Raw genomic sequence first — 27,861 nt, 5'->3', positions numbered from 1 at the left:
AGTGAGTCAATTATCGAGGGTGAGAGCAGATCCTGATAGGCTCAACAACCCTCAGATGTAGCTGTTCAGAGAAAGCATTCTCATCTATAAACTGGAAGATAATCCCAGTGAAACAAAGCCCAGCTCCAGGGGCCTTCACTAACTCCAGGCTGTGCTTCTCAAACTTTAGTGAGCATAGGAATCACCTGGGCATCTTGTGGGGCTGTAGATTTGAATTCTGCAGGTCGGCGGAGGGGTCGTAGAATCTGCATTTCCAACAGTGTCTCCAGTAATGCTGATGCTGCTCGTCCCTGGACCACAGATTGGGTAGCCAGGTTCTGGCAAGCTCATGCCAAGGCTTTGAGATGACATCTGACAAAATATGTTCTGGGACATGGCTTTTGAGAGGTCAAGAAAATAAGATGTTTCTTTCTCTTCTCATCCCAAACCCTTGCACTGCCCTTTTCTCCCTTCTCCTACCCGCCTTTTTCTCCCTATCCCTGACGCCAGCTGTTCAGCATGAGAAGCTGGAGTGACATGCGACAGGAGGTGATGTTTCTGACCAATGTGAACAGCTCCAGCTCTTCCACCCAGATCTACCAGGCTGTGTCTCGTATTGTCTGCGGGCATCCCGAGGGAGGGGGGCTGAAGATCAAGTCTCTCAACTGGTATGAGGACAATAACTACAAAGCCCTCTTCGGAGGCAATGGCACTGAGGAAGATGCTGAAACCTTCTACGACAACTCTACAAGTGAGTGTCTGTGCAGACCCCAGACCTGTCCCCAACCCCATCCCTACCTTAGTTCTGGCCTTGGCCTGTGTCGTCTCCTCCCTCTGTAGCAGCGTTAGATGTCTGCATGCCCATTTACCCACCAGACTGAGCTCCTCCTGGAGGAGAGAGGCTTCTCTTGATGAGCTACCTATCCCCAGTGCTCTGAACGCAGCCTGGCACTTCTCAGGTGCACAGTAGTGTTTATCAATGGAATGAATGATTGACAGCCAGCCTCCTGGTTTTCTGGGGGATGTAGAAAGGTGGCTTCCGGAGCAGTCAAGAATGAGATAATGGCAGAGGGAGAAATCCTGCAAGATCTCACTTATGTATGGAATATATATAAGGTGTGCAAAGTGTCAGTTTCCCATGATGAATAAGTTCCTGAGATCTGATGTACATTGAGATGACTATAGTTAGTAACACTGTATGGTATACTTGAAATTTGCTAAGAGAGGAGATCTGAAGTGTTCAGACTACACAAAAAAGGTAACTATGAGGTGATAGATTTATTAACAGCTTGATTGTGGTGATGCTTTCACAGTGTATACATATATTAAAACATCACATTGTATACCTTAAATATACAATTTTTATTTGTCACTTATCACTCAAAAAAGATGGAAAAACATTTTTAAAAAGGATGATATACTGGTTTTAATATTACCATCGAGATAAGCTTTATAATAACATAAAAAAACCACAGTAATAATAGCAGCAACAACAACAACAAAAAACTAACATTTAAGTAGAATTTCTTATGCACTCTGCATTCTGTTTATCTCATTTTACCGTCATGATAACCCTGTAGGGAAGATTCTTTAACCCCACATTTCGTAGGCTTGGAGAGGTTAAGTGCCTTGGTCAGAGCCACATCAGAGTTAATCCACAAGAGCCAGGATTCAAGCCCAAATCTGCCTGGATCTGTGCTCTCTAAAATAACTGTTAGTGGTGGTGTGTGTGTTCTCACAGTCAGATATTTGATCTGCTCTTTGTTTCCCATTCTTAGCTGCAAGGCAGTGTTAAAGAACCTTGTATCTCCATATCCACTCCCCACACTTAAGCACTTTTGTGGGCACGTGTGCCATATGCCTGGTGGCAGCAGGGATCCAGTGTTACAGGTTTAGGCAATGGCATCCTTTTCCTTGAAAACTTGATGCAGGTGAACCTTTCTCCATTTCCAACCACAGGTGTGTCTTTCAGACACTGAGTGAGGCAGGTTTTGTAACACAAGAACCTTTTCTTCTCTGGAGTAAAGCACTCCAGACATTCGCAAGTTGCTTTACAAGCCCGAAGAGGATGGGATTGTAGGCAGCTTTAATGAAATCCCATCTTCTCCGGTCCCCCAGCTTGCAAGTTGACCCAAGGAAGCCTTCATTTCCGTGACAGACATAATTGTGAGGACAGCCTCATTAAAAAGAAAAAAATTCGATTATCTTTCCAGCATATAGAGGACACTTAGTATCTAAAAAACCCTGAAAAACTTTGAATGAATTTTTAAAAATCAGGGATCCTGCTAGATAATCAAACCCATTTGCCTGTTATGACTTTTGTATTTGGGTTTTTGTTAAGTGTACATATACTGCTTATGTTAATCAAAGAGAATTTTTTTTTTTTTTTTTGGAGACGGAGTTTCGCTCTTGTTGCTCAGGCTAGAGTGCAGTGGCACGATCTTGGCTCACCGCAAGCTCTGCCTCCCGGGTTCAAGCGATTCTCCTGCCTCAGCCTCATGTGCCACCATGCCCGGCTAATTTTGTATTTTTAGTAGAGATAGGGTTTCTCCATGTTGGTCAGGCTGGTCCTGAACTCCCAACCTCAGGTGATCTGCCCGCTTTGGCCTTCCAAAGTGCTGGGATTACAGGTGTGAGCCACGGCGCCCTGCCCCAAATTTTGGTTTTTGCTTTAAGACTGAGGGCTGAAGTCAGCCTTGTGGTTGCCCCTCAAGAGCTGGTTTAAATGTTGGTCATGTTGTCAGTGAAAACAGTGGCAAGGCTGTCATGAGAATGTGAATCTGGAGTTGTGAAGGCTTGTGCTTTGTGAAAACATTTTTCCAGATGAGCTCAGTTGTGAGTTATCCATCATTGATTTTATAATGAGCTCTGATTATTTATCAAGCTGCATTCTTTACAGATAATATCTCAGTTTAATCTGAGGTAATCTTCTCCACATCTCTCAAAATAGATGTTATGAATTTTACTTTTACAGAGGAGCCAACTGAGGGTCAGATAAGTTACTTATTATATTAGTGGTAGAGCTGGAATTTGAACTCAGAACTGTCTGGCTCCAAAGCCCTTGTAAGTTTCTATCAGTATCTGACCATACATATGAGCATTTGTCTCTCCTATTATTTGTAGCTCCTTACTGCAATGATTTGATGAAGAATTTGGAGTCTAGTCCTCTTTCCCGCATTATTTGGAAAGCTCTGAAGCCTCTGCTTGTTGGGAAGATCCTGTATACACCTGACACTCCAGCCACAAGGCAGGTTATGGCTGAGGTAAGCTACTCCCAGCCCAAGACTCCCTCCCCAGAATCTTCCCAGAACTGGGGGCAAAAAACTCAAGGTAGCTTCAGAGGTGTGCACTAAGTATTTTTATGGCTCTTCTGGGATTCCCAGAGTGAAAACCTCAAGTCTGATGCCGACCAGAGCTGGGCCAGCTCCCCAGCCCTGGCTATAGAATCATAGTTATAAGCAGGCATTTATTGGCGATGGGGGAGGACTGGCACAGGGCTGCTGTGATGGGGTATCTTTTCAGGGAGGAGCCAAAGCGCTCATCGTCTCTGCTTCTCCTCCTTTTTCTGCGGTCCCTGGCTCCCCACCTGACTCCAGGTGAACAAGACCTTCCAGGAATTGGCTGTGTTCCATGATCTGGAAGGCATGTGGGAGGAACTCAGCCCCAAGATCTGGACCTTCATGGAGAACAGCCAAGAAATGGACCTTGTCCGGGTGAGTGTCCCTCCTATTATTAGCATGTGCCTGCTTGATACTGGAGAGGTGAGTTTCTGGTCACTTTCCCAGGTGTGACTGAGGTGAGAATTCTTTCAGTTTATCTAGCTGGGGGAATGTAGTGAGCATAGGTAGAGTCACAGGGCACCACCTCTCCAGAAGTACAGGCCATGGTGCAGAGAAAATATTGTGCATATCAGCATCCATGCCACTCATGGTCAAATAGCAGTTTTCTGCAAAACTTAGTGAGGGCTGGTGTTTGGAAGTAGAGTTGGGTAATTGCAGGACCCTGACTATTTTCATGTTTGGCTGCGGCCTCTCAGCCAGCCACAGCATCTTCTTTACCTCCCTGTGCCTTGGTAGGTTTTGGAAAGAGGTGTGGGAGCAAAAGCATCATGTTACATGTAGACTGGCCTGAGAGACTCATTCTCAGGGCACTGTGTGAATGATGAGCTGCTGTTACTGTGTGGAGGGGAAATGCACTTAATGCTTCAGAGCCACTTGAAAGGGGTAAGTGCTCTAGAGACAATTGGATTGAAATGTGGAGCAGGCTGAGCAAGAACAGAATGTCTCCCTTGCCTGAGCCTGAGTGCTGTTTAATCTCATCTTCCTGCCTTGGGCTGAGTCAGAGAATCATAATCGTTAGACTATTTCCTATTTCCATGGTGAGGGAGGCCTCTTCCTTTTGTCTCTGCTCCCTTTAAAAAGCAGGTGAGGATTTTGCCAGGTTTCTTGTTTTGAACCTTATTGACTTTAAGGGTAGCTGGGTTTTAAAGGCTGTACCTTCCTGGAGGGAACACTTCCGAAGTTTAGTACTAGTCCCTGATCCGCTGGGAGGCAGGTTACTGAGGAAGTCCCTTTAAAAACAAAGGACTTTATACTGAGAAAAGCATAAACAGTGATTTGTATGGATTCACACTGACTAATAATAATAGCTCATGCCATTCAAGTGTGGGTCTCTCCTCTAAAGGAGGGTTATATGATCTAGCCATGTAGACCTAAGTGTGATTTCAGGCCTTTTCTTCCTGGTCTTCTTCTTCGAGTCCACATTTCTACTAGTTGGACTTTTTCTCTTTGTCTGGCTCTCAGAGGATGATAGGAGGTCCGTGAAGTGACTCAGTGAGTTTTGATTTGTGGGCAAATAGATGCTTCCCTAGTCTGAAATTGAGAGCTTGCCTTAGATGCACCAACTCTTCACAAGTTCCCTGTTCTTAGAGGACAAGACCCTTGTAAACATGGCAGTGGCATTATTAGGAGTCTAGCTGGGAAAATCCAGTGTGTGCGCTTGGAAATGAGGGAGCTGGGGCTGGAGAGAAAGGCATGGGCTATGCCTTGGAGGGACTTGTGTGTCAAGCTGAGGACCTTTACTTTAAGCTCTAGGGGACCAGGCAGGGGAGATGTAGATACATTTCTCTGATAGGGTGGATGAATCGAAGGATGAGGGAAGAATGAAGGCAGAGACCAGGGAGGAGGCTCTCCAAGTGACCAAGGCATAAAGCAAGAAGTGAGGCCTGGTGATTGCTTAGCTGTGAAACAGTGAAAGAGAGGGAGGCATCAAAATAAGTCTTGATTTCTGGATGGATGGATGGTAGGGATGTCCAGTAGGCCAGTGGCTACTGGGGTCTGCAGTGGAGGAGGGTGGTTGGGCTGGAGATAGGTGATGAGGGAGTTGTCAGCCGGTGGGTGGAAGAAAAGGGAACTTTTTCCAACTGTTTTCTTCCCTCTTTCTCTCTCTCTCTCTCTTTTTTTTTTTTTTAAGACAGAGTCTTGCTCTGTCACCCAGGCTGAAATACAGTGGCATGATCTTGGCTCACCATAGCCTCCGCCTCCCGGGTTCAAGCAGTTCTCCTGTCTCAGCCTCCAGAGTAGCTGGGATTACAGGTGCATGCCACTCTGCCTGGCTAATTTTTTTATTTTTAGTGGAGATGGGGTTTCACCATGTTGGTCAGGCTGGTCTTGAACTCCTGACCTCAGGTGATCCACCTGCCTTGACCTCCCAAAGTGCTGGGATTACAGGCATGAGGCACCATGCCTGGCCTTTCTTCCCTCTCTTAAAGAGTGTTTATTTAATTCCACAAACATGAGCTTGTCACCCCCTGCAGCCTGGCATCTCCTACACGAGGTGATGGCTGAGGCTTCTGCTTCTGCTCGGGGGTAGCTCTGATCTCTCTGCTGTCTCTGGCACTGTCTACCCCTGTTGCCTCACCCCATCGGTCCCAGGGCACCTCTCTCGGGCGAGTCATGGAACCCTCTGACACTGATTTGCTCTCTTTTCTGAGCTGCTTTTAGCCCCTCATCCTTGGACCTTGATTTCTTGCTGCCTCCAGTCCCGCGGGCAGTCTTAGGTCTCCTGCCCTTCGCAAGCACCCTAGAGGGGCCACGTGCTCAGTGAGCTCAATGGGCACATCTTTCTAGTCTTGCTGTTCTTTTTAGAAGCCTTACTGGGCAGGGCCGACTTCACCCTAAAGGCTGCGTCTCTTCACTCTGCTTTTGTTTGTTCCCAATAAAGTGGCTTCAAAATTGCTAACCCTGGCCTCTGTGAACTTGTGAGGTACAATTTTGTGTCTGTTATGTTAACAAAAATACATGCATATCTTTCTGGTGATGGTATAAATTGCTGTTCTCTACTGGAAAGCAATTTGGAATGAAAATTTCAAGAACCATTTGAAAACGTGCTATCCTGCATACCTCCATTCCACCCACCCCAGGGATGTAGCCTACTGAAATAATTTTAAAGAAGTCACTGTATGAGAGAAAATGTTATTGCTATATTGTTATTGTGAGAAATTGGAAATAGACTAAATGTTCAGCACTATAGGAATAATTAATGAAATTATATATACTCTATAAAGTCATTATGTTCTCATTAAAATAATAAATACAAAGCTGCAAATGGGGAAAAGCTTATAATGTTAGTGAAAATGAGACCGATTTTTTTATAAAGCAGCAGTTTTCAGACCCTTGGAGACTCCAGTTCAGTAGAACCAGGGCTTCATCTTCTCTCTCAACGCTGTGACAGGAGTTGCGTCTGCTTTTTGCTGAGTTTGCAGCTGCTATTTTTCTGGCAGCACATCTGTGCAGGCCTCTGCCTCGGCCCCTCTGGATCTGCTGATTGAGCAGCGGATTGATCTGTCCTTCTCTTTCGCGTTGACCTATGTGAGGAACCAACCAGCAAGGGAACAAGAAATGGAAATAGGCCTCGTTTGCATCATGACCTGTACGTCCTGCAGTAGGAAAAGATTGTACTTTAGTTGGTTTAACCAACAGCATTATTTTTCTAAACTAAGCAGTAAGAAGGAATTGAGTCTAGGGTTAGGGTTTTTATGTAGGATCAACAGACTGGGTCTCAAAAGAGGAAGGTGATAGAACACAGTGCGGAGGGGAGGTGCACTAGAAACAGAGGGCTTATGCTTTCATTCTGGCTTTGCTGCTTAATAGCTGTGTAACCTAATCTTAGAGACTTAACCTCTCTGAACTTCAGTTTTCTCATCTATAAAATGGGAAATATTAAAAGGATACTCACTGTGCTGGTGGCTTGTGCCTGTAATCCCAGCACTTTGGGAGGCTGAGGTGGGAGAATCACTTGAGCCCAGGTGTTCAAGACCAGCCCAGGCAACATGGCAAGACTCTGTCTCTATGAAATATTTAAAAATTAGCCAGGTATGGTGGTGTGCACCTGTAGTCTTAGCTACTTGGTAGGCTGAGATGGAAGGATCCCTTGGGCTTGAGAGGTCAAGGCTGCGGTGAACTGTGATTCCATCACTGCACTCCAGCCTGGGCAACAGAGCGAGACACTGTCTCAAAATGACGACAACAACAACAAAAGGCAAGAAAATAAAAGTGCCCTCTTCATGGACTTGTGTGAGGTGAAGCATATAAACTATTCAACATAGTAACTATATAAGGGAAGTGTTGTTGTTACTGTAGTTAATACTGTTAAGTGAGCTGTTTGGTATAGTGGAAAGCACGTGGACTGTGAATTCAGACTGGTTTGACTTTGAGTCCCAGCTCCATATCTAGTAATACTATGACCAAGTCCTCGTTAAAATCATACTCTTTTTCTTCAACCCCAGTCTTCTCACATATAAAATAGGGACACTGTCATCTACCTCACAGTTTTCTATGAGGATAAAACAATGACAGTGTATATGCAAGTATTTTGTAAGCTACATAGTGCTCATCAACATTTAGTTGGTGTTTACTTCTTGTGCTTTCTCACTGGAATGGCAGACGCTGTTGGACAGCAGGGGCAATGACCACTTTTGGGAACAGCAGTTGGATGGCTTAGATTGGACAGCCCAAGACATTGTGGCATTTTTGGCCAAGCACCCAGAGGATGTCCAGTCCAGTAATGGTTCTGTGTACACCTGGAGAGAAGCTCTCAACGAGACTAACCAGGCAATCCGGACCATATCTCGCTTCATGGAGGTGAGAATCTGTTGCTTGGATCATTTAGAAAAGACTTAATGGCTGCTTTCTCTGAGATGTTACAATAAGGTTCAGGCAGGAGGCAATTTTAGAAATAATGTATAGTCTCATTTACAAAAGTATCCCTCAAGCCTAACGCAGGATTTGGTAACAAAAGGCACTCAATAAATGTTAGTTGAGTGGTTGAATGAGTAAATAAACTCTAGCTTTAGTAAATGAACTCTAGCTTTATTCTATATAGGCTCAAGAGAATGTTTCTACCCATTTTCTTCTAGGTTTTCCTATCTCAGTGACTAATGGCAGCAAAGCATTCCCTTAATAAAAGGCATTATTTGTGAAACTTACCTAAAATCTAATTCAGGTCCAATTAAAATTTTTAAATTTTATATTAAAAATTATATCAGTAGGGATGGGTAAGAGGCGTTTTGGTCTGTTTGGTTGGCTGGTTAGTTGCTGTGACTCAGAATTGCTAAGAAAACAGAAAAGTAAGATAAGATCATTGTTTTGACCTCTTTTCCTCCATAAAGTCAATAAATAACATATCTCTAAATTATTCTCAGAATTTCTCTTAAATTACAGTGAAAAACCAAAATCCTCCATCCTTGGTTGACGATTGGAAAACTACGTTAGAGAGGATTAGAGAGAGAGGATAAGCAGTCATGTAGTCAGCCCTTGCCTCCTAGGGTAGGATTTGTCTCAGCCACTGCTTGCTGTCCTGGCTGCCAGCGTTCTCACGAAGGCTGTTCTTCTACCAGTGTGTCAACCTGAATAAGCTGGAACCCATAGCAACAGAAGTCCGGCTCATTAACAAGTCCATGGAGCTGCTGGATGAGAGGAAGTTCTGGGCTGGTATTGTGTTCACTGGAATTACTCCAGGCAGCATTGAGCTGCCCCACCATGTCAAGTACAAGATCCGAATGGACATTGACAACGTGGAGAGGACAAATAAAATCAAGGATGGGTAAGTGGAATCCCATCACACCAGCCTGGTCTTAGGGAGGTCCAGAGCACCTACTAGGAAAAAAGGTACTTTAAGAATTTGGTAGAAATTTCAACAACAACAAAAAAACTCAACTTGGTGTCATGATTTTGGTGAAATTGGTACATGCCTTGCTGGAAGGTTTTTCAAAGCTCATAAAATGTCAGTACCTTTTGATTTAGCATTTCTACTCAAGGGAATTATTTCCAGGAATTTTGGTGGTGGGCGCCTGTAATCCCAGCTACTCAGGAGGCTGAGGCAGGAGAATCGCTTGAACCCAGGAGGTGGAGGTTCCAGTGAGCTGAGATCGTATCATTGCACTCCAGCCTGGGCAATAAGAGTGAAACTCCATCTCAAAAAAAAAAAAAGATACAAAAATAGAAACAGGGGCTTAGTAAGGCTAGCGGGGCTTTGGGTGATTGGTTTTTTTATTGTATGGTTCCAAAGGAATGGTTGATTACCTGTGGTTTGGTTTTAGGTACTGGGACCCTGGTCCTCGAGCTGACCCCTTTGAGGACATGCGGTACGTCTGGGGCGGCTTCGCCTACTTGCAGGATGTGGTGGAACAGGCAATCATCAGGGTGCTGACAGGCACCGAGAAGAAAACTGGTGTCTATATGCAACAGATGCCCTATCCCTGTTATGTTGATGACATGTAAGTTACCTGCAAGCCACTGTATTTAACCAGTTTATACTGGGCCAGATGGGGGTGTGTGTATGTGTGTGAGCGTGTGCATGCACGTGTGAATGATCTGGAAATAAGATGCCTGATGTAAGTTGTCAACAGTTGCAGCCATATGACAGACATACATATATGTGCACACACTAGTAAACCTCTTTGCTTCTCATCCATAGTTGCCACTTTTATTTTTTTATTTTTTATTTTTTTTGAGATGGAGTCTCGCTCTGTCGCCCAGGCTGGAGTGCAGTGGCTTGATCTTGGCTCACTGTAACCTCCGCCTCCCAGGTTCAAGCTATTCTCCTGCCTCAGCCTCCACAATAGCTGGGACTACAGGTGCATGCTGCCACGTCTGGCTAATTTTTTGTATTTTAATAGAGATGAAGTTTCACTCTGTTGCCCAGGCTGGTGTCAAACTCCGGAGCTCAGGCAATCCACCCTCCTTAGCCTCCCAGAGTGCTGGGATTACAGGCATGAGCCACCACACCGAGCCCACCACTTCAATTTTTTACACTCTACCCTTTTGGTCAAAATTTGCTCAATCTGCAAGCTTAAAATGTGTCGTGACAAACACATGCAAGCACATACTCACACATACCTCCAGATGCAGAAACAGCATCTAAACTTAAAAAAGCACACTTTATGTAAATGTGTGCACTTCTCCCTAGGTGGTAAACCACATTTCAAAACAACCCAAATAAAACTGAACAAAGCTTCTTCCTCTTAGATTTTTTAGAAAATCTTTTAGTGCTGAGTCACTAAGCTGCCAAGTTCTCATTGTGGGAACTATGCCTTTGGATGTAATGATTTCTTCTAAGAGAATGGGCAGAGGTGTAGTTATTGCAAACATCTGAAATATGTAATGTCTCTTCCAGATTCTGGAAATTCTCTTATTCCCTGTTATTGTTGGCGATGGTGGTGGTGATGGGATGTGTGTATGTGTGTGCCTGTGTGTGTGTGTGTGTGTGTGTGAGGATCAGGATGCAGGAGGAGCAGGGTTCTCCTTATATTGGCTGTCTGTTTTGCATTGAACAGTCTGTTTCCTTGTATGGCTATCTGTAGCTTTTCCAGGTCACCAGAAATTATCCTGTTTTTTACCTTCTAAACAATTAGCTGGAATTTTTCAAAGGAAGATTTTTACAAAGACCCCTAAGCCAAGGTTTACTCTAGAAAGGATGTCTTAAGACAGGGCACAGGAGTTTACATGCATTAAGAGCTGGTGGCTGTTGTCATGTAGTGAGTTTGTGCCTGCATGATAAAGCTTTAACCTGAGCCTCAAGTTCAGGGTCCAGAATCTGTGTCCCTTTTACTTTGCACATCTGCATTTTCTACTCTAGCTTGGAATCTGCAACATTACTGACAAGAGCTGCCTGAAGTGTATGTCTGTGCTGTGAGTAGAGTTACGATAAGCAAGTCAATAGTGAGATGACTTTGGAGATGTTGAACTTTTGTGAGAGAATGAGTTGGTATTTTGGTTTGGTTTTTAGTACTTTAAAATAATCTACCTTTAGTTTAAGTATGGCTCACAGTTACCTAGTTACTGAAGCAAGCCCCCAAAGAGATTTGGTTTGGCAACATTTTGTTAGCTTCGTTTTTCTCTCTACATTGCATTGCTTATGAAGCATTGGGTCATATGTACATTTCGGAGTCCAGAGCACCTTTCCTTCTGTGGCCCAGATGTGGTGCTCCCTCTAGCATGCAGGCTCAGAGGCCTTGGCCCATCACCCTGGCTCACGTGTGTCTTTCTCCCCTTGTCCTTCCTTGGGGCCTCCAGCTTTCTGCGGGTGATGAGCCGGTCAATGCCCCTCTTCATGACACTGGCCTGGATTTACTCAGTGGCTGTGATCATCAAGGGCATTGTGTATGAGAAGGAGGCGCGGCTGAAAGAGACCATGCGGATCATGGGCCTGGACAACAGCATCCTCTGGTTTAGCTGGTTCATTAGTAGCCTCATTCCTCTTCTTGTGAGCGCTGGCTTGCTGGTGGTCATCCTGAAGGTAAGGCAGCCTCACCCCCTGTTCCCTGCCAGGGAACTCCAAAATAGCTCAACACAGGGTAAGGGAGGAGAAGAAGAAAAAAAATCGAAGCCTCGTGTAGAGAAAGCGTCATACCTATCATTTTCTGCAATTTCGTCAATTTATAGTTGGGGAAAGTGAAGCCCAGAGAGGGGCAGTGACTTGCCCAGGGTCAACCCAGCTGGGTAGCAGCTAAGCAGGACGAGAGTGCAGGGTTCATGCTTTCCAGATAACCACACGCTCAATTGTGCCATGCTGTCTACTTGGTAGTGGTTCATGGCAGCATCTGAGAGCTATTTATTTTCTTAGATATATTGGGTGGCGATTCTTCCCAAGTTTCTAAGAACAGTAATCAGAAGGATATATATTGTTGCAGGTTAGACTGTCTGGAAGCAGAGGCTGAAATAGAGTTTGATGTATGGGTATTTACGAGGGCTCAATACCTGTGGAAGGGATATGGAAGATGCAGGATTGGCCAGAGGGAGGAGTTGAACTGTGATACAGGGCTAACCCCGTGGGGCACTCTAGAGAATATGCAGCTTGTTGGAGTTGTTCTTCATCGAGCTGAAACATCCAGCCCTTTGTGCTCCCCCAAGGCCTCCCTCCTGACACCACCTACCCCAGCCCTCTCAATCAATTGTTGGATGTGGGCTGCCCTGGGAAGGTCATGCCCCAGGGCCTACATGGCTCTCTGCTGCTGTGACAAACCCAGAGTTGCTGATGCCTGAGGCTGTCTCAGCTGGGCAAGCCTTCCCTGAATGGGGACTCTGGGCAGTGCAGTTTTGTGTCTGCACCATACATTAATATATTTATATCCAAATTTTCTCTGTCTGCAAGCATTTCATATAAAGATGCATCAGGTAAAAATAAATGTTTTTAAAGCAAAGGGAGTACAAAGAGATAAGAACTAACTAATTTAATACTAGATACCATCTGTTGCAAGTAGTTCCTACTGATTGCCAAGGACTGTTTAAACACATCACATGAGCTGTCTTATTCTATCCTCACTAACCCTTTTAACAGATAAGGAAATGAGGCTCAGGAAGGTCAAGGACTTTACTGAGGTTCCACAGCAGGATACAGTTCTTGCTGAAAGCAACCCCTCCCTCCTGCTCTGATATCTAACTGCAAGGGCGAGGTCAGTGGCAGGGGTGGTGGTCCCCTGATTGGTGCATAAGAGCTGCTCTGAGACAACTGCATGATGGTGGGTCCTGCAGTTGTGTACCCATCAGCCAGAGGTAAGCTCAAAATATCCACAAGAGTTTGGATGATTGTGGGAATGCAGAATCCACAGTGATCAAGGGGGAAAGTCAAGTTGCCGGGCCATTTCCCTTGACTTTTAGGGAGAAAAGTTACGTGGGACATTATCTCCCACAGCTCTTCTGTGGTGCCACCAGTCTTAGTCCTTATATGAGGAGAAACCAGTTAAAATTACCTATTGAAGAAACAAAGAGCAAACTCGCCCACTGAGATGCGTAGAAAGCCCTAGAGTCTGTTGTCTTCATAACTCTGCCATTATTTTTCTGTGTAGTCTTGGGTAAATCACTTATCTTCTTTATGATGGTTATGATCAGTTTCCTCATCAGAAAGATGAACAGCATTACACCTCTGCATTGTCTCTAACATGACTAGGAATAAACCCTGTCTTTTTTCTGTAGATCATACAAGTGAGTGCTTGGGATTGTTGAGGCAGCGCATTTGATGTGTCTCTTCCTTCCCAGTTAGGAAACCTGCTGCCCTACAGTGACCCCAGCGTGGTGTTTGTCTTCCTGTCCGTGTTTGCTGTGGTGACCATCCTGCAGTGCTTTCTGATTAGCACACTCTTCTCCAGAGCCAACCTGGCGGCAGCCTGTGGGGGCATCATCTACTTCACGCTGTACCTGCCCTACGTTCTGTGTGTGGCGTGGCAGGACTATGTGGGCTTCACACTCAAGATCTTCGCTGTAAGTACCTCTGGTCTTTCTTCAGTGGCTGTAGGCATTTGACCTTCCTTTGGGGTCCCTGAATAAAAGCAGCAAGTTGAGAACAGAATTGATAGTCTCTTTCCAATGGGATGTGAACGTTTGCTCTAGATTCTAAGCTCTTTAAGGGTTAAGGGCAAGGATTGTGTTTTATTAAATTGTTTACCTTTAGTCTTCTCAGTGAATCCTGGTTGAATTGAATTGAATGGAATTTTTCCGAGAGCCAGACTTCATCTTGAACTGGGCTGGGGATAAATGGCCTTGAGGAATGGCTTCAGGCAACAGATACCGTCTCTGCCCCTTTATCTCCCAGCTCTGTTGGCCATGTTCAGCTCATGACAAAGTCAAGGCCACAGATAGAACTGAAAAGTCTTGAGGTCAGAGATGGCCTCTCTTGTCTTCCTTGTGTCCAGTATGGTGTTTGCTTGAGTAATATTTTATGAACTAAACACAACTGAGGAGCGAGTGCCTCATCTTCCCACAAATTCCTGACTTGGACCCTTCCTTCCCTTGTACAGAGCAGGGGGAAATCTTGGATAGTGTGTGAGCCCCTACAAGTGCAAGCTGTCAGATGTCCCCAGGTCACTTATAAGGAAAGCTATGAATCACTCATAGGATGCTCCTGATGCCTCAGTCTGGGCTCCGTGGGCATCAGCAGCCCCAGCCAGGCACCTCTGATCCTGAGCCATCCTTGGCTGAGCAGGGAGCCTCAGAGGACTGTGGGTATGCACACATGTGCGGGGGAACAGGATTGCTGAGCCTTGGGGTATCTTTGGAAACATAAAGTTTTAAAAGTTTTATACTTCATTGTATATGCATTTCTGAAATGTTTGTGTATAATGAGTGGTTACAAGTTGAATCATTTTATATGTTACTTGGTAGCCCACCACTCCCCTAAAGGGACTCCATAGGTAAATACTACTTCTGTACCTTATGACTGATCCATTTTGCAAATTCAAATTTCTCCAGGTGTAATTTACACTAGAAGAGATAGAAAAATGAGAGAGACCAGAAAATGGATAGGTGACTTTGTCTGTTTCTCACAGAGCCTGCTGTCTCCTGTGGCTTTCGGGTTTGGCTGTGAGTACTTTGCCCTTTTTGAGGAGCAGGGCATTGGAGTGCAATGGGACAACCTGTTTGAAAGTCCTATGGAGGAAGATGGCTTCAATCTCACCACTTCAGTTTCCATGATGCTGTTTGACACCTTCCTCTATGGGGTGATGACTTGGTACATCGAGGCTGTCTTTCCAGGTACACTGCTTTGGGCATCTATTAGGAAAATATGACTTCTAGCCTTTTTCCTTTCATTGTGCTAGAATCTCTGCAGTGCATGGGCCTCCCTGGGAAGTGGTTTGGGCTAAAGATCTATAGTAAACAGATAGTCTAAGGACAGGCAGCTGATGCTGAAAGTACAATTGTCACTACTTGTATAGCACTTGTTTCTTGAAAACTGTGTGCAAGGCAGCATGCAAAATGTTTTATACACATTGCTTCATTTAATTCTCACAAGGCTACTCTGAAGTAGTTACTATAATAACCAGCAATTTTCAAATAAGAGAACTGTGACTCAAAGATGTTAAGTAACCAGCTGTGGTCACACAACTGTTAAGTGTTGGTACATGGAGGAGAATCCACTTTGGTTACACTGGGTCGTAAGCCCATGCGAATCCTCTCAATGCTCACCCAATTCTGTATTTCTGTGTCCCCAGAGGGGGTACAACTAGGAGATGTTCTGTTTCCTGAGTACAGGTTGTTAATAATTAAATATACTAGCTCTAAGGCCTGCCTGTGATTTAATTAGCATTCAGTAAAAATTCATGTTGAATTTTTCTTTAGTACTTCTTTCTTAATACATCTACTCGACCAAGTCCAAGAGGAACCTGCCTTGGGACAAACTTTCATATGAGATCAAATTCTGAGACAGCAAGATTTAACTCTTTTTGGTTCACCTTCTGATCCTCCCCTAAGGAGGTATACATGAAATATTTATTACTCCCGCCTGAACTTCATTCATTGAATATGCAATTTTGCAGCATGCAGATTCTGGATTTAAATTCTGAGTCCTGAACTTACTGGCTGAGGGACCTTGGATAGGCTCCTTATCCCTCACTTTCCTCATCTCTAAAATGGGGATGGCACCTGCCCCATGGGTTTTTGGAAGGACTTACAGAGGTGCAGAATGTATGTTGTACATAGCAGGTTTCAACAAATGTTTGCTCCCCCTTTCCCTACATCCATTCCAATCTGTTCCTTCCCCAAAAGATGTGTCAAGGAGGAAATGGACCTGGCTGGGAAACCCTCAGAATACTAGGATGGCGCTGAGCTTGGCTCATACCTGTGCTTTGCTTTCAGGCCAGTACGGAATTCCCAGGCCCTGGTATTTTCCTTGCACCAAGTCCTACTGGTTTGGTGAGGAAAGTGATGAGAAGAGCCACCCTGGTTCCAACCAGAAGAGAATGTCAGAAAGTAAGTGCTGTTGACTTCCTGCTCTTTCTTTAACCTAGTGCTGCTGCCTCTGCTAACTGTTGGGGGCAAGCGACGTCTCCTGCCTTTCTAAAAGACTCTGAAATCACTCTAGGGGCAGAGAAATCACATGCAGTGTCCCTTTCCAAATCCTCCCATGCCATTTATGTCCAATGCTGTTGACCTGTTGGGAGTTCACGGTCTGGATCCCTGAGGGACATTTTCTTTGTTGTCTTGGCTTCTAGAAAAGTATCTTTTACTTGCCCCCTCCCAAACGCACATTTCGTGCTCTCCTAACAAACTAGAAGAAAGAGGTAAAGACAAGCATGATTGTGGAACCGTAACCTCGCTGCCTACCTTGTCATGGTGACCTGTGTGTGAGCCTGTGTGGGCTGAGACCAAGTGGCTACCACAGAGCTCAGCCTATGCTTCGTAACGTAATCATCCTTCATTACGTAGATCCCTAATCCTCTCTTGGCTCCTGACTGCAGGCAGAGAAGTCCACAGCTCATCAAAGGCTCTGCCTTCTGGGTTCTTTGTGCTTAGAGTGGCTTCCTAAGTGTTTAATAGGTCCCTTTTCTGCCAGTCTCTTCTGTGCCCATCCCCTGATTGCCCTTGGTAAAAGTATGATGCTCCTGAATGTAGCACGCTTGCCTGCTGTTCCTAATCATCTTCTCCTACCTCCTCTCTACACCTAGCTCCTATTTCAGTCACCTAGAAATGCTCACAGTTGCTGGAATATGTCATGTTCTTCCACACCCCCATGCCTTTGTATGTACTGTTTGCTCTCACAGGAGAACCTTCTCTCTAACTTGCCTATCTTCTCAATTCCTCCTTTCTCTCCAAGATCTAGTTCAGGATCCCCACCCCTGAGCATCCCTCCTTGGTTCTCAGGTAGTCAGTCACTCTCTACCCTGAACTTCCATGGCATGTGAAAGAAAATCTTATTTTTTAAAAACAATTATAGACTCACAAGAAGTAATAAAAGCTACATGAGGGGGTTCCCCCAATGGTAGCACCATGCGTAACTATAGAATAATATCAAAACCATGAAATTGACATTGGTGCAATTCACAAACCTTCAGATTTCACTAGCTTTATGTGCACTCATTTGTGTGTGTGTGTGTATTTAGTTCTATGCAGTTTTATCATGTGTGAATTCATGTAATTACTAGCTCAATCAAGCTGCAGAAATGTCTCATTGTCACAAAGCTCCTTCATGCTACCCCTTAATGGCCACAGCCACCTCCCTTCTTCCTCAGTTCCTGACACCTCTCAACCACTGATGCATTCCTCATTTTTACAGTTTTATTATTTCCAGAATGTTACGTAAATGGAACCACACAGTAGGTATCCTTTTGATACTGGCTTTTTTTTTTTTTTTTTTTTTTCACTCAGCAGAATTCCCTTGTGATCTTTCCAAGTTGTATGTGTCAACAGTTCATTCCTCTTCACTGCTAAGTAGTGTTCCCTGGGAGGGAGATATCACAGTTCCATGGCGTTTTTAGATGTATTTTTGAAACAACTTTCAGCATCCTGTATTTTAATTGTTCATCAAGTCCTTTTCCCAACAGACTCTGAATGCTCCTTTATCATTGTATTCCCATCACCAACATCAGTATCCAAATAGGCCTTACATAAACATTTGTAGCCTCCTGCCTGCCTGTGAAACCAGGGTGGACATGGAGAGAAGGCATTGCTGAGAGTACGAGCACAGCGCCATGCGTCCTTACCCTCCACTCCTCATTGCTTTCTGTGGGTTCATTTCTGTCCTCTCTCCTGTCACAGTCTGCATGGAGGAGGAGCCCACCCATCTGAAGCTGGGCGTGTCCATTCAGAACCTGGTAAAAGTCTACCGAGATGGGATGAAGGTGGCTGTCGATGGCCTGGCACTGAATTTTTATGAGGGCCAGATCACCTCCTTCCTGGGCCACAATGGAGCGGGGAAGACGACCACCATGTAAGAAGAGGGTGTGGTTCCCACAGAATCAGCCACAGGAGGGTTCTGCAGTAGAGTTAGAAATTTATACCTTAGGAAACCATGCTGGTCCCTGGGACAAGGGGAGGAGCACGTGAGGAGTTGCCGAGTGTGAAAATATTATGTAATCACGAGTGTCTTTCCACGTGCTAGTTTTCTAGATGTTATTTCTTCAGCCTAAAACAGTCTGGGGCCTCTAGATGTTATTTCTTCAGCCTAAAACAGGCTGGGGCCTCAGATGACCCTTCCCATGTAGTTCACAGAATTCTGCAGTGGTCTTGGAACCTGCAGTCACGAAAAGATAGATTACATATGTTGGAGGGAGTTGGCAATTCCCAGGAACTCTGTCTCTAAGCAGTTGTGAGAAGCAGCTGGGCAACTGGCTTGACTGCCTTCCCTGGGACCTCAAGGACCTTACAGCAGGTAGTGTCAGGAGGGATCAGGGACTGTAAAGCACCAGCGTTAGCCTCAGTGGCTTCCAGCATGATTCCTCAGCCGTTCCAAAGGGTGTACCTTTGGGGGGTGACATTCCTTCCTGTTTCCTTTTAATCTTTTGTTAAAACATAAAATTAATATATTATGAGCTTTTCAGAAGATTTTTAAAAGGTAGTCAGAAATCTTACTACCTAACATAAAAATTATTATCTTTGGCCTGGCGCGGTGGCTCAAGCCTGTAATCCCAGCACTTTGGGAGGCCGAGGCGGGTGGATCACGAGGTCAGGAGATCAACACCATCCTGGCTAACATGGTGAAACCCCGTCTCTACTAAAAATACAAAAAACTAGCCGGGCGTGGTGGCGGGCGCCTGTAGTCCCAGCTACTCGGAGGCTGAGGCAGGAGAATGGCGTGAACCTGGGAGGCGGAGCGTGCAGTGAGCCGAGATCGCGCCACTGCACTCCAGCCTGGGTGACACAGCGCGAGACTCCGTCTCAAAAAAAAAAAAAAAAAATTATCTTTGAATAATATGTTCTTCTTTGTCCATTTTCCGTGTGTGCGATGTTAGGCATACAAAATATATTTTTTAAAGTATACTTTCATTGCAAATTGGAAACTTCATTTAAAAAATGCTCACACTAAAATTGGCATTTCTAACACATAGGCCCACTTGTAGTTATTTACTGAAGTAAAAGGACTGCTTTGCTTTGTTTGGGTCTGGTAGGGTTCATTAGAAAGGAATGGGGCTGGTGGGAGGGTTGGTTTTCTGTTCTCTCTGCAGCCTGAATGGAGCATTAAGGGTAGGTCAACCCTGACTCCTGTACTTCTAAATTTTTGTCCTCAGGTCAATCCTGACTGGGTTGTTCCCCCCGACCTCGGGCACAGCCTACATCCTGGGAAAAGACATTCGCTCTGAGATGAGCACTATCCGGCAGAACCTGGGGGTCTGTCCCCAGCATAATGTGCTGTTTGACATGTGAGTACCAGCAGCCCGTTAAGAATAGGCCCTTTCTGGATGTGTCTGTCATGCCATCGTGGGAGGAGTGGGACTTAGGCATTTTACTTTGTTATGTTTTTGTTTTTTCTTTTTTGTTGTTGTTTTTTTTTTGAGACGGAGTCTTGCTCTGTAGCCAGGCTGGAGTGCAGAGTGGTGCTCACTGCAACCTTGGCCTCCAGGTTCAAGCAATTCTCCTGCCTCAGCCTCCCGAGTAGCTGGGACTCTGGGCACACACCACCATGCCCAGCTAATTTTTGTATTTTTAGTAGAGACAGGGTTTCACCATGTTGGCCAGGATGGGCTCAATGTCTTGACCTTGTGATCCGCCCACCACGGCCTCCCAAAGTGCTGGGAACACAGGCATGAACCACTGCGTCTGGCCGCATTTTACTTTCTTTGAATGTGGCAAGGCTCACCTCCCTGAACACCTCGAGACCTAGTTGTTCTTTGATTTTAGAAGAAGTGGGAGGTGAATGGTTGAGCTGAGAGGTGACTTCAGCACAGCCAGTGGATGGGGGCTTGGGAAACATTGCTTTCCATTATTGTCATGCTGGAGGGCCCTTTAGCCCATGCTCTCCCCCGCCACACTCCTTATTGAGGCCTGGAGCAGACTTCCCAGACCTGGTAGTGATTCAGGGCCCTGGTATAATGGACCTGTATTTGCTGCTCAAGACATTTGCTCCCACTCAGGTTGTCCCATCAGCAATAAGGCCCCCAGGGAGCCCGTGTGATGGAGCCAGAGAGAGACCTGAGCTCTGCAATCTTGGGCAAGGCTTTTCCCTTATGTTTCTTCTTATCTAAAGTGAACAGCTGGGGCTCATATGCTCCCTCCTCATCTAAAGTGAACACATGGGGCTCACGTGCAGGGTCCTCCCTGCTTTCAGAGCCTGGGGTCCCCTGAGGTTCAGGAGGGCTGCTCCAGGTGAGTGCTGAGCTGACTTCTTGGTGGACGTGCTGTGGGGACAGCCCGTTAAGGACAACATCTTGGGGCACTGAAATTGAAAGTTGGAACTGCCTGGTGCATGGTGCCCAGGCCTGCTGGAAACAGGTTGGAAGCGATCTGTCACCTTTCACTTTGATTTCCTGAGCAGCTCATGTGCTTGCTCACTGTTGTTCTACTTTGAATCTTGAAGATTGTTTTTCAGAAATTGATAAAAAAAAAAAAGTGAGGGGAGAGGAAAATATGCCTATTCTCATCTGTTCTGAGCTAGGGGACACTGTATTCTGGGGTATCCAGTAGAGCCCAGAGCTGACCTGCCTCCCTGTCCCCAGGCTGACTGTCGAAGAACACATCTGGTTCTATGCCCGCCTGAAAGGGCTCTCCAAGAAGCACGTGAAGGCGGAGATGGAGCAGATGGCCCTGGATGTTGGTTTGCCATCAAGCAAGTTGAAAAGCAAAACAAGCCAGCTGTCAGGTGCGGCCCAGAGCTACCTTCCCTATTCCTCTCCCCTCCTCCTCCAGCTACACACGCGCAGAGGAAAATCAGCACTGCCCCAGGGTCCCAGGCTGGGTGAGGTGGGTAATAGAAACTTGTCCCTGGCTGTGTCCCCAGGTCCTCTGCCTTCACTCACTGACTGGGGCTGGTCCTGGAGTTTGTCTCACTGTTTTTTTTTTGTAGGTGGAATGCAGAGAAAGCTATCTGTGGCATTGGCCTTTGTCGGGGGATCCAAGGTCGTCATTCTGGATGAACCCACAGCTGGTGTGGACCCTTACTCCCGCAGGGGAATATGGGAGCTGCTGCTGAAATACCGACAAGGTGCCTGATGTATATTTATTCTGAGTAAATGGACTGAGAGAGAGCGGGGGGTTTTTAAGAAGTATGGTTGTATCGCTTGGCTACTCTTCTGTGAAGCCATGGGATTCTCTTCTGTTATCACAGAAGAGATAAAGGGCATTGAGACTGAGATTCCTGAGAGGAGATGCTGTGTCTTTATCCATCTTTTTGTCCCCAACATGGTGTACTAAATTTATGGTTAGTCGAAAGGGTGGATGCATAAATGAATGGAATGGGAGAGGGACAGGGAGACGATTGGGCTCTCTGGTTAGAGATCTGATGTGGTACAGTATGAGGAGCACAGGCAGGCTTTGAGCCAACCCTGGCTGGTCCTGAGACATTGGGAAAGTCACAACTTGCCTCACTTTCTTTGCCGATAATAATAGTGGTGCTTACGTCATAGATTAAATTAAATAAGAATGCACACAAACCACCTAGCACAATGCCTGGCATATAACAAGTTCCCAAATAAATGCTACTGTTCTTACCTGTGTCACGATGCGGTACCTATATACATATCCAAAGCTTTGCCATTCTAGGGGTCACAGCCATACAGGGTTAAAGGTGGCTTCCAGGTCTCTTTGCCCTGCTTACCCCTGCTAATCTCTCTCTAGTCCCTGCCACTGTGATAAATGAGAACTGAGAGGCCTCACCTATCCCACATCCTTGTGTTTGTGCCTGGCAGGCCGCACCATTATTCTCTCCACACACCACATGGATGAAGCGGACATCCTGGGGGACAGAATTGCCATCATCTCCCATGGGAAGCTGTGCTGTGTGGGCTCCTCCCTGTTTCTGAAGAACCAGCTGGGAACAGGCTACTACCTGACCCTGGTCAAGAAAGATGTGGAATCCTCCCTCAGTTCCTGCAGAAACAGTAGTAGCACTGTGTCATACCTGAAAAAGGTGAGCTGCGGTCTTGGTGCTGGGCTGGTGTTGGGTCTGGGCAGTCAGGACTTGCTGGCTGTGAATGGTTTCCCCACCTCCACCCCTTTTGCCATGTTGAAGCCACCATCTTCCTGCTCTGCCCCTTGGAAATCATATCATACCTCAGGCATGGAAAGCTAAGGAGCCCTCTGTTCCTATTGTGCTAGTTCTGTTGAATCCCGTTTTCCTTTTCCTATGAGGCGCAGAGAGTGATGGAGAAGGTCCTTATAGGACATTATTATGTCAAAGAAAAGAGACTTGTCAAGAGGTAAGAGCCTTGGCTACAAATGACCTGGTGTTCCTGTTCATTACTTTTCAATCTCATTGACCTTAACTTTTAAACTATAAAACAGCCAATATTTATTAGGCACTGATTTCATGCCAGAGAGACTCTGGGCATAAAAGAAAATAATGATAATCATTAATTTTATATAGCATTGTTACCATTTACAACCTTTTTTTTTTTTTTTTTTTTTAACCTCTATCATCTCAATTAACGTACAGAGAAACCCTGGGAAGAAGGTAACTATATTTATTATCCCAGATGAGGGAAGTGAGGCTTATAGGAATTTGGTAGCTTATTCAAGGTCACCCAGCAGGTAAATAACAGTGGTAGGACCAGACTCAATTACCAGGTATGTTTTCCCCTGTACCGCAGTACATGCCTGAGGTTTCTTTGTGTGTTGAAGCCAGTGGTACCTAACATATTTACATCCCAACCTTAAACTCCTATCCATTTATTTACCTTTTAATGAGCCTCTTGACTCAAGTGCAGTCTGAGGACCAGCAGCATCAGGATCACTTGGGAACTTGTTAGAAATTCAGCAACTTGGGCCCAGCTCAGACCTACCGAATCAGAATCTGTGCATTTTAACAAGGTCCTCAAGTGGTTGAACACACATTGAAGCTTGAGAAGCATTGAAGTAGACATGTAGCCAGGTAAAGGCCTTGCCTGAGATGGTTGGCAAAGGCCTTGTTGCAGCATTCATTGGGAGGCCACAGTTCTTCTGGCAACTCTGCTTCCTGACCTTTCACCCTCAGGAAGCAAGGCTGTTCACACAGCACACACATGCCAGACGGGGTCCTCTGAAGCCACGGCTGCCAGTGCATGTGTCCCAGGGAAAGCTTTTTCCTTTAGTTCTCACACAACAGAGCTGCTTGGAAGCCCTCCCTGGCGAAGGTGCTGGTGGCTCTGCCTTGCTCAGTCCCTGATCCGTTCTCACCTCCTTCTTTGCCATCAGGAGGACAGTGTTTCTCAGAGCAGTTCTGATGCTGGCCTGGGCAGCGACCATGAGAGTGACACGCTGACCATCGGTAAGGACTCTGGGGTTTCTTATTCAGGTGGTGCCTGAGCTTCCCCCAGCTGGGCAGAGTGGAGGCAGAGGAGGAGAGGTGCAGAGGCTGGTGGCGCTGACTCAAGGTTTGCTGCTGGGCTGGGGCTGGGTGGCTGTGGGGGCGGGTGCAGCTTGGTGGTGGGTTGGCCTAATGCTTGCTGGGGTGCCTGGGGCTCGGTCTGGGAGCTAGCAGGGCAGTGTCCCAGAGAGCTGAGATGACTGGGATTTGGGGAATCCCTTAGGGGAGTGGACACTGAATACCGGGGATGAGGAGCTGAGGGCCAAGCCAGTGGGCTGGGATTTGAGCCTAGTATATAAGAAGAGTGAGAGCCCAGGAGATCAGGCACAGCCTTCCAGATTTTTCTTGGGTAGCGTGTGTAGGAGGCCAGTGTCACCAGTAGCATATGTGGAACAGAAGTCTTGACCCTTGCCATCTCTGCTGAGTCCTAATGGCTGGCTTTTCCCAGGAAGCCTTCTGCTTCCATGAACTGTTAGATTAACCCTCTATTTAGGTAAATGAGGGAGCCTACTTTTCAAGTATAGGAAAGGGTGAAGAATCTTCTAAGATTCCTTTACTCAAGTTTTCTGTTGAAGAATCCCAGAGCTTAGGCAATAGACACCAGACTTTGAGCCTCAGTTATCCATCTACCCATCCATCCACCTACCCACCCATCCTCGCATCCACCCATCCACCCATCCTACACTGAGTACCTACAATGTGCCTGGCTTTGGTGATACAAAGGTGAATAAGACATAGTCCTTTCCTTTGCCCCCAACCCTCAGACCAGAGATGAACATGTGGAATGATTAAAATACCTGGAACAGGTGTGGTGTATGAGCAGCAGGCTTCTGAGGAGAGGGTGGGGGATGGCCAGCCCTCACTCTGGAGCCCCTCTGCGTTGATTGAGCCATCTTTGCATTCTGGTCCCTGCAGATGTCTCTGCTATCTCCAACCTCATCAGGAAGCATGTGTCTGAAGCCCGGCTGGTGGAAGACATAGGGCATGAGCTGACCTACGTGCTGCCATATGAAGCTGCTAAGGAGGGGGCCTTTGTGGAACTCTTTCATGAGATTGATGACCGGCTCTCAGACCTGGGCATTTCTAGTTATGGCATCTCAGAGACGACCCTGGAAGAAGTAAGTTAAGTGGCTGACTGTCAGAATATATAGCAAGGCCAAATGTCCTAAGGCCAGGCCAGTAGCCTGCACTGGGAGCAGGATTATCATGGAGTTAGTCATTGGGTTTTTAGGTCATTGACATCTGAGTAATGTTGACTCCAGTTAGCCATTTAAGATGGTGGTGGGAGACAGCAGGAAAGAAGTATTTTCCTCTGTACCACAGTACATGCCTGAGATTTATTTGTATGTTGAAAACAGTGGTACCTAACAGATTTACATCCCAACCTTAAACTCCTATCCACTTATTTACGTTTTAATGAGCCTCTTTACTCAAGTACAGTGTGAGGACCAGCAGCATCAGGATCACCTGGGAACTTGTTAGAAATTCAGCAACTTGGGCCCAGCTCAGACCTACTGAATCAGAATCAGGAGCAATTCCCTGGTGTGACTGTGTCACAGCCAGGTATCAACTGGATTCTCATACATAGGAAATGACCAACATTTATGAATAGATAGTCTACTTATGCGAGGTGCTGAGATTTGTTTTTTTTTTTTTTTTTAAATCACTGTGACCTCATTTAATTCTCATAAAAAGATGAAAAAATGAACACTCAGGAATGTTGACATGAGATTCAGAATCAGGGATTTGGGGCTTCAAAGCCCATCCTCTCTTTATCCATGTAATGCCTCCCCTTAGAGATCCAACATCACAGACCTTGAGGGCTGAAGGGGATATAAAAGCTATCTGGCTCAGTGGTCTCCAAGTTTGACAGTGCAGCAGAATCACCTGGGGATGTTACTAAAAGTAAACATTCTAAGGTTTGGCTTCAGGGCCTGTGCATCAGAATTTCTGGAGGTAAGGCCTTGAAGTCTGTACTTCCGTTGCATGCTTCGGACACAGTGGTCTATAGACTCGAGTTTGGGAATTATTGCGCTCATTCAGATTCTCTTCTGATGTTTGAATCTCTGCCATCGTATTTCTAGTGCTCTATTTCCTCCTGCTCATTCTGTATTGGATAGCTTGTCATAGTGCTAGCCTACTCAAAGATTTAGAGCCACAGTCCTGAAAGAAGCCACTTGACTCATTCCCTGTAGGTTCAGAACAAATTTCTTCTGCTGCAGTGTCCTACTGTCATAGCTTTTTTTTTTTTTTTTTTTTTTTTTTGATGAGACGGAGTTTTGCTCTTATCGCCCAGGCTGGAGTACAGTGGTGCGATCTTGGCTCACTACAACCTCTACCTCCCGGGTTCAAGTGATTCTCCTGCCTCAGCCTCCCGAGTAGCTGGAATTACAAGCATGTGCTACCACGCCTGGCTAATTTTGTATTTTTAGTAGAGACGGGTTTTCTCCATGTTGGTCAGGCTGGTCTCGAACTCCCGACCTCAGGTGATCAGCCCGCCTCAGCCTCCCAATGTGCTGGGATTATAGGCATGAGCCACCGCGCCCAGCCATAGCTTTAATTTAAAAATGATTGTCTAGATTGATAGCTCTCACCACTGAGGAAATGTTCTCTGGCAAAAACGGCTTCTCTCCCAAGTGACTCTGACAAAGTGTTATTAAGAAATGTGGCTTCTACTTTCTCTGTCTTAAGGGGCTAACATGCCACTCAATAATGTAATAATCATGGCAGTGATGACTGCTTTCGTAATGTTGGTGCTTATAATGTTCTCACCTGCTCTCATTTTGCAGATATTCCTCAAGGTGGCTGAAGAGAGTGGGGTGGATGCTGAGACCTCAGGTAACTGCCTTGAGGGGGAATGGCACACTTAAGATAGTGCCTCCAGCTGGCTTTCTCAGCGCATGAGTATTGTTCCTTTCCCTTTGAATTGTTCTATTGCATTCTCATTTGGAGAGTGTAGGTTTGTTGCAGATGGGGAAAGTTTGTTTTGTTGTAAATAAAATAAAGTATGGGATTCTTTCCTTGTGTCTTCAGATGGTACCTTGCCAGCAAGACGAAACAGGCGGGCCTTCGGGGACAAGCAGAGCTGTCTTCGCCCGTTCACTGAAGATGATGCTGTTGATCCAAATGATTCTGACGTAGACCCAGGTATGTTAGGGCAAGATCAATCAGTGTCCCACTGTTTGAATGTGAAATTCTCTCTCATGCTCCCAGCTGTTTTCTTGGGATGGCCTTTAGCCAAGGTGATAGATCCCTACAGAGACCAAAGAGATGTGAGGAAATGATAAAAGCCCCTTGTTCTTTGCAGCGTCGTGCATGTGATCAAACCTGAAAGAGCCCATCCATATCACTTCCTTTAAAGACGTAAAGATGGTGCCTCAATCCTCTGAACCCATGTATTTATTATCTTTTCTGCAGGGTCCTAGTTTCTTGTATATATTAGGTGTTTAATTGTTGAACAAATATTCTTTCAAGTAGATGAATTATTTTGAAAGAGTCAGAAAGGGGAATTTGCTGTTAGAGTTAATTGTACCCTAAGACTTATATATTTGAGGCCGGGCACGGTGGCTCAAGCCTGTAATCCCAGCTCTTTGAGAGGCCAAGGTGGGTAGATCACCTGAGGTCAGGAGTTTGAGACCAGCCTGACCAACAAGGTGAGACCCCATCTCTACTAATACCAAAAATTAGCTGAGTATGGTGGTACATACCTGTAATCCCAGCTACTTGGGAGGCTGAGGCAGGAGAATCGCTTGAACCTGGGAGGCAGAGGTTTAGTGAGTCAAGGTTGCGCCATTGCACTCCAGACTAGGCAACAAAAGTGAAAACTCCATCTGAAAAAAAAAAAAAAAAAAGACTTAGATATTTTAGATGAGTGTGTCTTTGTGTGTTTAACTGAGATGGAGAGGAGAGATAAGGCATCAAACAAATATTGTTAAGATGTAAAAGCACATCAGTTAGGTATCATTCATTTAAGACAAGGATTTCTAGAAAATGTTTAGGAACAGAAAACTTTCCAGTTCTCTCACCCCTGCTCACAAGAGTGTATGGCTCTTACATTATATATAATTGCCTGACTTCATACAGTATCAGTACTTAGATCATTTGAAATGTGTCCACGTTTTACCAAAATATAATAGGGTGAGAAGCTGAGAAGCTAATTGCCATTGTGTGTTCTCAAAT

At 45.6% G+C, this 27,861-nt stretch overlaps 1 protein-coding gene across 2 annotated transcripts in view; it reads left to right on the top strand.

Annotated features, from left to right (window-relative positions):
• The window catches only part of LOC105481013 (ATP binding cassette subfamily A member 1), a 145,914-nt gene that overhangs the window by 87,342 nt on the left and 30,711 nt on the right, over positions 1-27,861 (top strand). Inside the window, exons 9-27 of one of the 2 annotated variants that reach the window (XM_011740258.3) lie at positions 490-730; positions 3,103-3,242; positions 3,576-3,692; positions 7,923-8,120; positions 8,876-9,081; positions 9,578-9,754; positions 11,553-11,775; positions 13,515-13,736; positions 14,801-15,005; positions 16,107-16,220; positions 18,006-18,177; positions 19,475-19,606; positions 20,900-21,042; positions 21,247-21,384; positions 22,088-22,308; positions 23,671-23,749; positions 24,598-24,800; positions 26,472-26,520; positions 26,716-26,829. In XM_011740258.3, coding sequence (XP_011738560.2) covers positions 490-730; positions 3,103-3,242; positions 3,576-3,692; positions 7,923-8,120; positions 8,876-9,081; positions 9,578-9,754; positions 11,553-11,775; positions 13,515-13,736; positions 14,801-15,005; positions 16,107-16,220; positions 18,006-18,177; positions 19,475-19,606; positions 20,900-21,042; positions 21,247-21,384; positions 22,088-22,308; positions 23,671-23,749; positions 24,598-24,800; positions 26,472-26,520; positions 26,716-26,829 — 3,094 coding nt within the window. Of the gene's footprint in view, positions 1-489; positions 731-3,102; positions 3,243-3,575; positions 3,693-7,922; positions 8,121-8,875; positions 9,082-9,577; positions 9,755-11,552; positions 11,776-13,514; positions 13,737-14,800; positions 15,006-16,106; positions 16,221-18,005; positions 18,178-19,474; positions 19,607-20,899; positions 21,043-21,246; positions 21,385-22,087; positions 22,309-23,570; positions 23,644-23,670; positions 23,750-24,597; positions 24,801-26,471; positions 26,521-26,715; positions 26,830-27,861 lie in introns of both variants that reach the window. The other variant, XM_011740259.3, reaches the window with a different exon arrangement.

This window comes from Macaca nemestrina, chromosome 14, assembly GCF_043159975.1.
Source record: "Macaca nemestrina isolate mMacNem1 chromosome 14, mMacNem.hap1, whole genome shotgun sequence".
In the NCBI taxonomy this organism is placed as follows: Eukaryota; Metazoa; Chordata; class Mammalia; order Primates; family Cercopithecidae; genus Macaca; species Macaca nemestrina.
The sequence above is the reverse complement of the archived record's forward strand: the minus strand, read 5'-3'. Positions and strand labels throughout refer to the sequence as shown.